The sequence below is a fragment of the Somniosus microcephalus genome, chromosome 12 (assembly GCF_052327205.1).
Source record: "Somniosus microcephalus isolate GS21.2 chromosome 12, FLI_Smic_1.0, whole genome shotgun sequence".
Taxonomy (NCBI): Eukaryota; Metazoa; Chordata; class Chondrichthyes; order Squaliformes; family Somniosidae; genus Somniosus; species Somniosus microcephalus.
The window spans coordinates 9679273-9692683 of NC_140998.1; the positions used below are offsets into that span (position 1 = coordinate 9679273).

General features: G+C 48.0%; 1 protein-coding gene across 2 annotated transcripts in view; it reads left to right on the top strand.

Moving 5' to 3' along the window:
- The first annotated feature begins 11218 nt into the window (after positions 1 to 11218).
- Positions 11219 to 13411, top strand: part of LOC147109018 (heat shock-related 70 kDa protein 2-like) — a 49028-nt gene continuing 46835 nt past the window's right edge. Inside the window, exon 1 of one of the 2 annotated variants that reach the window (XM_086002577.1) lies at positions 11219 to 11652. In XM_086002577.1, the coding sequence (XP_085858703.1) occupies positions 11370 to 11652 (283 nt within the window). In that variant the 5' untranslated portion in view covers positions 11219 to 11369. The remainder of the gene's footprint in view (positions 11653 to 13411) is intronic. The other variant, XM_086002578.1, reaches the window with a different exon arrangement.

Sequence of the window (13411 nt, forward strand, 5' to 3'; positions counted from 1 at the left end):
TCCTGGGAGTCCTGTTTCTGTTTGTTTTTTTCCATTGTGCTTTTCTCACTCGCTCGCTCCCAGTTTCACTCTTAATGGAATCCAGTTCCACCGGCTAACAGTACTTGACCCACGTGACCCTAGAGAGTTGGCGGGCTATTCCTCAATGGGGGCATCATTGCCTGAGGTCCAGAGAGACACATTCACACACTGCAGTAGCAGTCACTGGATGGAGTGTCCACCAGACCGCTCACAACCTCGGCATCCTATTTGACTCTGAGCAGGGCTTCTGACCCCATAATCATCTCCGTGACAAAGATGTCCTACTTCCACCTCCGTAGCATTTCCTGCCTCCACCCCTACCTTGGCCCCATTGCTGTTCAAACGCTCATTTGTGTCTTTTGTCACCTTCAGACTATTCCAATCCTCTCCTGGCTGGCCTCCCGTCCTCCGCTGTCTGTAAACTTCAGCTCATCCAAATCTCTGCTGCTCCAATCCTCTCCCGCTCACCCATCACTCGTGCGCTTGCTGATCTATGTTCACTCCAGGTCCCTCAATGCTTCAAATTTAAAATTCTCCTCCTCATGTTTAAATCCCTCCCTGGCCACACATAGAAACATAGAAGGCAGGAGTAGGCCATTTGGCCCTTCGAGCCTGCTCCGCCATTCAGTGAGATCATGGCTGATCATCCAAATTCAGTACCCTGTCCCTGCCTTCTCCCCATATCCCTTGATCCCTTTAGCCTTAAGAAATATATCCCACTCTTTCTTGAATATATTTAATGAACTGGCCTCCACTGCCCTCTGTGGCAGAGAATTCCACAGGTTCACCACTCTCTGGGTGAAGAAATTCCTCCTCATTTCAGTCCTAAATGGCTTACCCCTTATCCTTAGACTGTGACCCCCTGGTTCTGGACTCCCCAGCCATCAGAAACATCCTTCCTGCATCTAGTCTGTCCAGGCCTGACAGAATTTTATAGGTTTCGATGAGATCCCCTCTCAATCTTCTAAACTCCAGTGAGTATAAGCCCAATCGACACAATCTCTCCTCATACGTCATTCCTGCCATCCCAGGTATCAGCCTGGTGAATCTTCGCTGCACTCCCTCCATGGCAAGAACGTCCTTCCTCAGGTAAGGCGACCAAAACTGCACAATACTCAAGGTGCGGCCTCACCAAGGCCCTGTACAACTGTAGCAAGACAGCCTTGTTCCTGTACTCGAACCCTCTTACTACGAAGGCCAACATACCATTTGCCGCCTTAACTGCCTGCTGCAGCTGCATGCTTACCTTCAGCGACTGGTGCACAAGAACACCCAGGTCTCGTTGCACTTCCCCTTCTCCCACTCTATTGCCATTCAAATAATAATCTGCCTTCCTGTTTTAGCCACCAAAGTGGATAACCTCACATTTATCCACATTATACTGCATTTGCCATGTTCCTGCCCAATCACCCAACCTGTCCAAATCGTGCTGGAGTTTCACGACCTCCTCCTCACAGCTTACCCTCCCACTCAGCTTTGTGTCGTCTGCAAATTTGGAGATATTACATCCAATTCCCTCGTCCAGATCATTAATATATATTGTGAACAGCTGGGGTCCTAGGACCGATCCTTGCGGAACCCCACCAGTCACTGCTTGCCACTCGGAAAACGACCCGTTTATTCCAACTCTGCTTTCTGTCCGCCAACCAGTTCTCTATCCAAGTCAATACCTTGCCCCCAATCCCATGTGCCTTAATTTTGCACGCTAATCTCTTATGCGGAACCTTATCGAAAGCCTTCTGAAAGTCCAAATACACCACATCCACTGGTTCTCCCTTATCTATTTTACCAGTTACATCCTCAAAAAATTCCAGTAGATTAGTCAAGCATGATTTACCTTTTGTAAATCCATGTTGACTTTGTCCGATCCTGTCACTGCTTTCCAAGTGCTCTGCTATTACATCTTTTATAATGGACTCTAGCATTTTCCCCACTACCGATGTCAGGCTTACCGGTCTATAATTCCCTGCTTTTTCTCTACCACCTTTTTTGAATAGTGGGATAACATTAGCTACCCTCCAATCCATGGGTACTGTTCCAGAGTCTATCGAGTTCTGGAAGATGACCAGCAATGCATCTACTATTTCTAGGGCCACTTCCTTAAGTACCCTGGGATGTAGATTATCAGGCCCTGGGGATTTATCGGCCTTCAGTCCCATCAATTTTCCTAACACCATTTCCCTACAAATACTGATTTCTTTCAGTTCCTCCCTTTCATCAGACCCTATGTTCCCCGGCATCTCTGGGAGGTTATTTGTGTCCTCCTTTGTGAAGACAGAACCAAAGTATGTATTTAGTTGGTCTGCCATTTCCTTGTTTTCCCATTATAAATTCCCCTGATTCTGACTGCAAGGGACCTACGCTTGACTTCACCAATCTTTTTCTCTTCACATATCTATAAAAGCTTTTACAGTCAGTTTTTATGTTCCCTGAAAGCTTACTCTCCTATTCTATTTTCCCTTTCTTAATTAATCCCTTTGTCCTCCATTGTTGAATCCTAAACTGCTCCCAATCCTCAGGATTATTGCTTTTTCTGGCCAATTTATATGTGCTCTCCTTGGATCTTATGCTATCCCTAATTTCCCGTGTTAGCCACGGTTGAGTCACCTTTTTTTTATTTTTATGCCAAACTGGGATGAACAAATTCTGTAGCTCATCCATTCGGTCTTTGAATGTTTGCCATTGCCTATCCACTGTCAACCCTTTGAGTGCCATTCCCCAATCAATCCTACCCAACTCGCTCCTCAGACCATCGTAGTTTCCTTTATTTAAATTGAGGACCCTTGTCTCTGAGTCAACTACTTTGTTCTCCATCTTAATGAAGAATTCGATCATTTTATGATCGCTCCGACCCAAGGGGCCTCGTACAACAAGATTGCTAATTAATCCTTTCTCGTTACCCAGTCTAAGATGGCCTGATCTCTGGTTGGTTCCTCGACATATTGGTCCAGGAAACCATCCCGTAAACACTCCAGGAATTCCTCCTCCACAGTATTGTTACTCATTTGGTTGGCCCAATCTATATGTAGATTAAAGTCACCCATGATGACTGCTGTGCCCTTATTGCACACTTCTTTAATTTCCCTTTTAATGCCATCCCCAACCTCCGCCTTACTGTTTGGAGGTCTATATGATCTCTGCAACTTCCTGTGCTGTACCTGCCCTGGGAGTGTTTGATGGGACAGTGTAGAGGGAGCTTTACTCTGTATCTAACCCCTGCTGTACCTGCCCTGGGAGTGTTTGGAACATTGAGGAACAGGAGGAGGCCATTCAGCCCAATGAGCCTGTTCTGCCAGTCTTGGTCGATTTATATCTTAACTCTACCTACCCACCTTGTTTTCATATTCCTTCAAACCCTTAACAAAAATCTACTAATCAGTTTTGAATTTTCAATTGAGCTTTTTGGGGGAGTGAGTTTCAGATTTCTGCCACCCTTTGTGTGAAGCAGTGCTTCCTGACATCACCCTTGAACGGCTTGGCTCTAATTTTAAGGTTGTGCCCCCTCGTTCTGGACTCTCCCCGCCAGAGGAAATAGTTTAGAAACATAGAAAAATAGCAGCAGGAGTCGGCCTTTCGGCCCCTCGAGCCTGCTCCACCATTCTATGTGATCATGGCTGATCCTCTATCTCAATACCATATTCCAGCTTTCTCCCCATACCCCTTGATGCCTTTTGTGTCTAGAAATCTATCTATCTCTTAAATATATTCAGTGACTTGGCCTCCACCGCCTTCTGTGGTAGAGAATTCCACAGGTTCACCATCCTCTGAGTGAAGACATTTCTCCTCATCTCGGTCCTAAATGTCCTACCCCATAATCCTGAGACTGTGACTCCTCATTCTAGACCCCCCAGCCAGGGGAAACATACTCCCTGTATCCAGTCTGTCTAGCCCTGTCAGAGTTTTATACGTTTCAATGAGATCCCCTCTCATTCTTCTAAACTCTAGTGAATACAGGCCTAGTTGACCCAATCTCTCCTCGCTCCTGTACTCAAATCCTCTTGCAATGAAGGCCAACATACCATTTGCCTTCCTAACTGCTTGCTGCACCTGCATGTTTGCTTTCAGTGACTGGTATACAAGGACACCCAGATCCCTTTGTACATCAGCATTTTCCCAATCTATCACCATTTAAATAATACTCTACCTTTCTGTTTTTCCTACCGAAGTGGATAACTTCACATTTATCCACGTTATACTGCATCTGCCATGTATTTGCCCACTCACTCAACTTGTCTAAATCATCTTGAAGCCTCTCTATATCCTCTTCACAATCCCACCTAGTTTCATGTCGTCAGCAAACTGGGAGATATTACATCTAGTTCCCTCGTCTAGATCATTAATATATATTGTGAATAGCTGAGGCCCAAGCACTGATCCCTGTGGTACCCCACTAGTCACCGCCTGCCACCCCAAAAAAGACCCATTTATTCCTTCTCTGTGGGACTTTATCAAAGGCCTTCTGAAAATCTGAATACAGGAAACTCTTTTTTATCCGGGACCGGCGTGGTGCCGATTTATCAAAAAGTCCGGATTACAGAGAGGTATAGTAAAGGGTACCAGAGCCCTGTACACAGCAACGGATCCAGGCTTCCCAGGTGCAGGAACCCTGGCCACAAGATCCAGGCATCTCTGTTGCTTAGCAACAGGTGCAGGAACCCCAGTTACACAGCCACAGATCCAGGAACGTCCAGTAATATGAAGTAAAACTTAACCGGCAAAATTCAGGAGTAGGTTCAGGTTAACAGAGATTTCTGTTATTTAGGTGCCAGTAAATCGAGAGTTTCCTGTACACCACATCCACTGGTTCTCCCTTATATATTCTACCAGTTACATCCTCAAACAAACGCCAGTAGGTTTGTCAAACACGATTTCCCTTTCATAACTCCATGTTGACTTTGTCTAATCCTGTTGATATTTTCTAAGTGTCCTGTTATCACATCCTTTATAATAGACTCTAGCATTTTCCCTACTACTGATGTTAGGCTAACTGATCTGCAGTTCCCTGTTTTCTCTATCTACCCCATCAACTCCTTTAATCATCTAAAATACCTCGATCCAATCACGCCCTGGACGACATTCAGGCTTGGGCTGATAAGTGGCAGGTAACATTTGCGCCACAGAAGTGCTAGGCAATGACTTATCTCCAACAAGCAAGGAGTCTAACCACCTCCCCATGACATTCGATGGCATTACCATCACCGAATCCCCCCACCATCAACGTCCTGGGGATCAACATCCTGGGGGTCACCATTGACCAGAAACTTAACTGGACCAGCCACATAAATACTGTGGCAACAAGAGCAGGTCAGAGGCTGGGTATTCTGCAGTGAGTGTCTCACCTCCTGACTCCCCAAAGCCTTTCCACCATCTACAAGGCACAAGTAAGGAGTGTGATGGAATACTCTCCACTTGCCTGGATGAGTGCAGCTCCAACAACATTCAAGAAGCTCAACACCATCCAGGACAAAGCAGCGCGTTTGATTGGCACCCCATCCACCACCTTAAACATTCACTCCCTCCACCACCGGCGCACCCTGGCTGCAGTGTGTACCATCTACAAGATGCACTGCAGCAACTCGCCAAGACTTCTTCGGCAGCACCTCCCAAACCCGCGACCTCTTCCACTTAGAAGGACAAGGGCAGCAGGCACATGGGAACACCACCACCTCCAAGTTCCCCTCCAATCACACACCATCCTGACTTAGAAGTATATCGCCGATCCTTCATAATCACTGGGTCAAAATCCTGGAACTCCCTACCTAACAGCACTGTGGGAGCACCTTCACCACACGGACTGCAGTGGTTCAAGAAGGTGGCTCACCACCACCTTCTCAAAGGTAACTAGGGATGGGCAATAAATGCTGGCCTTGCCAGAGATGCCCACATCCCATAAACGAATAAAAAAACAAACATTCTATTACCCTTTTTAATTATCACCATCCAATGACCCCACCTGGAAAGCGAGCGCTTATGTGATGCCATGTGAGAATAGATTCGGACTTGACTCTCGTCACTGTCGCAGGGTCAATCTCCTGGAACTCCCTACCTAACAGCACCTGTGGCAGCACCTTCACCACACAGCCTGCAGCGGTTCAAGAAGGCGGCCCACTACCACCTTCTCAAGGGCAACTAACGATGGGCAATAAATGCGGCCTTTCCAGCAATGCCCACAAAGTACAAAGTGTTTACAGCACAGAAACAGGCCATTCGGCCCAACAGGTTCATGCCGGTGTTTATGATTCACACGAGCCTCCTCCCACCCCTCTTCATCTCACCCTATCCTTCTACTCCTTTCCACCTCATGTGTTTATCTAGCTTCCCCCTGAATGCATCTATGTTATTTGCCTCAACCACTCCCTGTGGTAGCGAGTTCCACATTCTCACCACTCTCTGGGTAAAGAAGTTTCTCCTGAATTCCCTGTGAATGAAAATGAAATGGTGCCCCCTCTGTAACCATTCTCTGTTGGCTGACACATAGAGATTGGACACTTCAGCTAGTACCAGAGGCTGCCCCTCAGCGCTGTAGAAGCAAGGAATCATAGAAATGGTTACAGCACAGAAGGAGGCCATTCGAGCCCGTGCCGGCTCTCTGCGAGAACACTTCAGCTAGTCCCACTCCACCGCCCTTTCCCCGTAGCCCTGCAAATATTTTTTCCTTCAGATACTTATCCAACTCCCTTTTGAAAGCCACGATTGAGTCTGCCTCCACCACCCTTTCAGGCAGTGCATTCCAGATCCTAACCACTCGCTGAGTAAAAAAGTTGTTCCTCATGTCGCCTTTGCCAATCACCTTAAATCTGTGTCCTCTGGTTCTCGAGCCTTCCGCCAATGGGAATCTCACTTACTAATTTTCTGCCTTCCATTTCCAGCTTTGCTTCTCGCCCTTCTGAATCTACTCTCAGGTTCCCACCACCCCCGCCAAGTTAAATCCACCCCAACAGCACGAGCAAACCTCACCGCGAGGATATTGGTTCCGGTCCTGTTGAGGTGTAACCTGTCCGGCCTGTACAGGTCCCACCTCCCCCAGAACTGGTCCCAATGCCTCACGAATCTGAAGCCCTCCCTCCTGCACCATCTCTCCAGCCACACATTCATCTGCTCTATCCTCCTATTTCTATACTCACTAGCTCGTGGCACGGGGAGTATTCCGGAGATTACTACCTTTGAGGTCCTGCTTTTTAATCTCTCTCCTGGCTCCCTAAAATCTGCCTGCAGGACCTCATCCCTCTTTCTACCTATGTCATTGGTACCAATATGGACCATGACCTTTGGCTGTTCACCCTCCTCCCTCAGAGTATCCTGCAGCTGCTCGGTGATATCCTTGACCCTGGCACCAGGGAGGCAACAAACCATCCCGGAGTCACGTCTGCAGCCGCAGAAACGCCTGTCTGCTCCTCTAACTATCTAATCCCCTACCACTATTACTCTCCCACTCTTCCTCTCCCCCCACCCCACCCCCCATACAGCTGAGCTACCCATGGTGCTGTGGACTTGACTCTGGCTGCTCTCCCCAGAGGAGCCATCACTCTCACCAGTACTCAGAACAGAATACCGGTTGGAGAGTGAGATGCACTCAGGGGACTCCTGCGCTTCCTGCCTGGTCCTCCTTGTCTGTCTGACGGTCACCCATTCCCTCTCTGCCTGCACACTCTTAAGCTGCGGGGTGACCACACCCTGAACATAGAAACATAGAAGATAGGAACAGGAGTAGGCCATTCAGCCCCTCGAGCCTGTTCCGCCATTCAATGAGATCATGGCTGATCATCCAAATTCAGTACCCTGTCCCTGCTTTCTCCCCATATCCCTTGATCCTCCTGAAACATGCTATCCATGAAGCTCTCAGCCTCACGGATACACCGTAGTGACGTCAGCCGCTGCTCAAGCTCCGAAACCCATAGCTAGAGCTCCTCCAGTTGACGACACTTCCTGCATATGTGGCTGTCCAGGACACGGGAAGTATCCTGGAGTTCCCACATGGCACAGGATGTGCATTCGACGGGACTGAGGTACCCTGCCATGCCTCTATTCAATAGACTAACTAAACTTTAGTTTAACCCACTGCCATAACTTTGAGAGAAACAAGACAAAAATGTACTCAAGTTTAACAAGAACCAAACACAAAGAAACTATATATTAGATAGCTAGATACTTAACTTAGAGTCCTCGGGTTCTGTGGCTCCACTCCTCCTTTTGAGTTAGACGTGAGAAACCGCCTTCCTGCTCTCCACCCATTCCTACTATCACCAAATTCTTTCACTCTACTTGCGACCCACTCTGATTGTGTTCACCCAGCTCTGTCTCCAAATTCACCCAGCTCTATCTCCAAGCTCTGTGCTGACAGATGCCATCAAAATGTATTAAAAGAAATAGAAAATACAGAGCTGGTCTCAGTGAGGATACATTTCTTTTAAAAGTTCCAAAGATGGCGATAAAACACCAGGAGATTGCCTGATTCCCGCCGGGCTTGAAAATCTGGCCGTAATTTGAAGAGAGCATCTGAGCAAAGCAGGATTGCAGGAAACTTACACAGGAGGTTCTGTAACTTGAGGGCAGGTCTAGAGTTCTGGGTGGAGTTGCCTTCAGGCGGAGTGATCGATAATATGATTGTAAAAGATGGAGGAGGCTTGGGTGTAATGTAGTTACATGCGTAATACGGAGGAAAAGCGGAGTAAATTGAAGTACTAAGGCCCGGAATTTGCGGTCAGCGGCGAAGCGATGCCGATTTGCCACTGACCGCAAAGAAAGCTGCCCACAAAGATCTTGCGATCCCTGTGGCGAAAACGTTAGCTTTCTCGACGTTAATTTGATGATAGCGCTGTCTATAGGGAATCTCCAGCAATAAGCAGCGGTGATGTCATCAAGCTGTCACAGCAGCCAATCATATTAAAGAATTTTCATCAGATCGCAAACCAGGAAATAAAAAGCAGCTTTTATCATTCACTTTTAAAATAAAGATTGGAACGTACACATGGGGTTAAGGTAGAAGCTGTAAAATCATAAACAAACTTTTTTTTAAAACATTTTTTAAAATTTACCATAATGGAGAAATTTGACATTCCACAAATATAAAATTAGTTTTTCAGGGCCAGAACGGTTGTTCAGCAGTAAATACACTGTTAAAAAAACCCAGTTACACCTTTTTATGAAGTTTTTAACAATGAAATTAGAATGAAAAAGGGGAGCTTTTCCTCAGTTAAACTGATTTCAGTAATTGCCGGCTCTGGGGAGTTCCACAGCGCAACCTGTGGTGGAGCAGGGAATGTTTGACCGCAACTTCAACAACAACAACGTGTATTTATGTAGAGCCTTTAAAATTTCCCAAGGCGCCTCACAGGAGTGTTAAAAGACAAAACATTTGACACCGAACCACATAAGGAAAAATTAGGGCAGGTGACCAAAAGCTTGGTCAAAGAGGTAGGTGTTAAGGAGCATCTTAAAGGAGGAAAGAGCGGTAGCGAGGCGGAAAGATTTAGGCAGGGAATTCCAGAGCTTAGGGCCCAGGCAACAGAAGGCACGGCCACCAATGGTGGAGCAATTATAATCAGGGAAGCTCAAGAGGGCAAAATTAGAGGAGCGCAGAGTTCTCGGGGGGGGAGGGTTGTGGGGCTGGAGGAGATTACAGAGATAGGGAAGGGCGAGGCCATGGAGGGATTTGAAAAGGATGAGAATTTTGAAATCGAGGCATTGCTTAACCGGGAGCCAATGTAGGTCAGCAACCACAGGGGTGATGGGTGAACGGGATTTGGTGCGAGTTAGGACACGGGCAGCCGAGTTTTGGATGAACTCAGGTTTACGTAGGGTGGAATGTGGGAGGCCAGCCAGGAGTGTAGCAGGTGTTTAAGAAGGCAAATGGTATGTTGGCCTTCATAGCGAGAGGGTTTGAGTACAGGAACAAGGATGTCTTGCTGCAGTTGTACAGGGCCTTGGTGAGACCACATCTTGAGTGTTGTGTGCAGTTTTGGTCGCCTTATCTGAGGAAGGATGTTCTTGCCATGGAGGGAGTTCAGCGAAGATTCACCAGGCTAATACCTGGGATGGCAGGAATGACGTATGAGGAGAGATTGGGTCGATTGGGCTTATACTCACTGGAGTTTAGAAGAATGAGAGGGGATCTCATTGAAACTTATAAAATTCTGACAGGACTGGACAGACTAGATGCAGGAAGGATGTTCCCGATGGTCGGGGAGTCCAGAACCAGGGGTCACAGTCTAAGGATAAGGGGTAAGCCATTTAGGACAGAGATGAGGAGGAATTTCTTCACCCAGAGAGTGGTGCACCTGTGGAATTCTCTACCACAGAAGGCAGTTGAGGCCAATTCATTAAATATATTCAAGAAGGAGTTAGATATATTTCTTAAGGCTAAAGGGATCAAGGGGTATGGGGAGAAAGCAGGGACAGGGTACTGAATTTGGATGATTAGCCATGATTGCATTAAATGGCGGAGCAGGCTCGAGGGGCCAAATGGCCTACTCCTGCTCCTATCTTCTATGTTTCTATGGAATAGTCAAGTCTAGAGGTAACAAAGGGATGGATGAGGGTTTCAGCAGCGGATGAACTGAGGCAAGGGTGGAGAGGGGCGATGTTACGGAGGTGCATTTTTCTGTGCATGGCTAAACCCTGAAATTATGGTCAGTTTCAGAAGGGTAATGATGACGCTCAAGGCTGACAGTTTTGCCGGCATTACCACCGCAAATTCTAGGCCAGTGTGTTTATTCTATCTCTCTCTCTGGTGAAGTATTGGAGAGTGGACATGCCGAAGAAACCGGAGGAGTCAGCAGCTTCAATGAAAAGAAATGGTACAACATTGTGCGGAGAATGCACCATTTTTTGCACCTTTCCCACATACATTCACGGCACGTGGCGCCAGTGTATCCAACAGCAAATGTAACGATTCAAACCCCGCCCCCCCCACACCCCGGGCAATGCCAATCAACGCCTCGCCCCGCCCCCACGTGCTTCAGGGGCAGGGCTGCCGCGCGCAGCGCCACGTGCCGCCGGCGGTTGGGGCACGAGGCGCCTGGCCCCGCGCTCCAATCAGGCTCACTGCGCTCGCTGCGCCGCCTTTTGATTGGTCGGAGTTGGACGCCAGCGTCATCGGCCCACGTGTGGGGGGGAACCACCGATTGGTCGGCGCCCCACCGGGCGTCGTTGGACCGCGTGCCCGGGCTGGACAAAGGCGGCGTTCTGATTGGCCGACGCGGGGGGGTGAAAGCCGAAATCAAAATGGCGCTGTAAAGGCTGGCTGGGTATAAAAAGCTCGAGCGGGGAAACGGACAGCCGCCCGGCGGACGAACGCTCGAGCCAGGCCCCCCGTTCACCTCACCTCAGGTTGTTGTTAGGCCGGCGCCATGGCGGCCCGCTCGACGGCCGTCGGCATCGACCTGGGCACCACCTACTCATGCGTCGGCGTCTTCCAGCACGGCAAGGTGGAGATCATCGCCAACGACCAGGGCAACCGCACCACGCCCAGCTACGTGGCCTTCACCGACAGCGAGCGCCTGATCGGCGACCCCGCCAAAAACCAGGTGGCCATCAACCCCGCCAACACCGTCTTCGACGCCAAGAGGCTGATCGGCCGCAAGTTCGACGACCCGGTGGTGCAGACCGACATCAAGCACTGGCCTTTCACAGGTGAGCCGGCGGGGGAAGGGAGGGGCCGCCTGCCGGGCACAAAATGGCCGCCGGGCGGGCACAAAATGGCCGCCGCCCATGGCCTCAGTCAGCAGTTGGCAACAACAACTTGCATTTATACAGCGCCTTCAATGTAGTAAATCGCCCCCCAAGGCGCTTCACAGGAGCAGTAATCAAACACAATTTCACACCGAGCCACATAAGGAGAACATAAGAAATAGGAGCAGGAGTAGGCCAGGAGAAATTAGGGCAGATGACCAAAGGCTTGGTCAAAGAGGTAGGTTTTAAGGAGCATCTCCGAGGAGCAGAGAGAGGCGGAGAGGTTTAGGGAGGGAATTCCAGAGCTTTCGTCCCAAGGCAGCTGAAGGCACGACCGCCAATGGTGGAGCGGTTGAAATCGGGGATCCGCAAGAGGCCAGAATGGGAGGAACGCAGAGATCTCGGAGGGTTGTGGGGCTGGTGGAGGTTACAGAGATAGGGAGGGGCAAGGCCATGGAGGGATTTGATAACAAGGTGAGAATTTTAAAGTCGAGGCATTGCTGGATCAGGAGCCAGTGCAGGTCAACGAGCGCAGGGGTGATGGGTGAACACAACTTGGTGTGAGTTAGGACAAGGGCAGCTTTGGATGACCTCAAGTCAAGACCAAGATTGGATAGGGAGGAATGATGGTTATAATTTAAATAAACCATTGGCACCTATCTAGCATCCTCAAAACATCTCAAAGGATCTTTAATATAAGAAATAGAAACAGCAGTAGGCCATTCGGCCCTTCAAGCCATTCAATAAGATCATGGCTGATCTTCGACCTCAACTCCACTTTCCCCACCCGATCCCCATATCCCTTGGTTCCCCTAGAGTGCAAAAATCAGTAGATTGGGACATTAGATTAAAAGGTATGACAGTAGATAAGCAGTGGCAAACATTTAAAGAAACATTCCAATATTCTCAACAAATATACATTCAATTGAGAAATAAAAACATTCAATTGAGAAATAAAAACTCCATGGGAAAATTCATCCATCCATGGAAAATTCATACATCCAAGAAGTTAAGGAGAGGAGTGGATTAACAGAAGAGGCATATAATGTTGCAAAAAATAGTAGTAAGCCTGAGGATTGGGAGAGCTTTAGAAACCAGCAAAGGATGACCAAAAAATTGATAAAAAGGGAGAAAATAGAATGAGAGTAAACTAGCAAGAAATATAAAAACAGATTGTAAGAGCTTCTGCAAGTATGTAGCATGGAAGAGTAGCAAAAGTAAACATTGGTCCCTTAGAGGCTGAGAGAGGAGAAATTATAATGGGGAATAAGGAAATGGCAGAGAAATTAAACAAATATTTTGTATCTGTCTCCACAGTGGAAGACACAAAAAGCAGACCAAAAGTAGTGGGGAACCAAGGGGCTAGAGTGAGGAACTTAGTGATTAAGATCAGTAGCGAAAAAGTACTTGAGAAACTAATGGGATTAAAAGCCGACAACTCCTCTGGACCTGATGTTATACATCCGAGGGTTCTAAAATAGGTGGCTGCAGAGATAGTGGATGCATTGGTTGTGATCTTCCAAAATTCCCTAGATTCCAGAAAGGTCCCAGTGGATTGGAAGGTCGCAAATGTAACCCCGCTATTCAAGAAAGGAGGGAGAGAGAAACTATAGGCCAGTTAGCCTGACTTCAGTTGTCAGGAAAATGCTGGAATCCATTATTTGAGGATGTAACCAGCAGGGTAGATAAAGGGGAACCAGTGAATGTAGTACATTTGGAT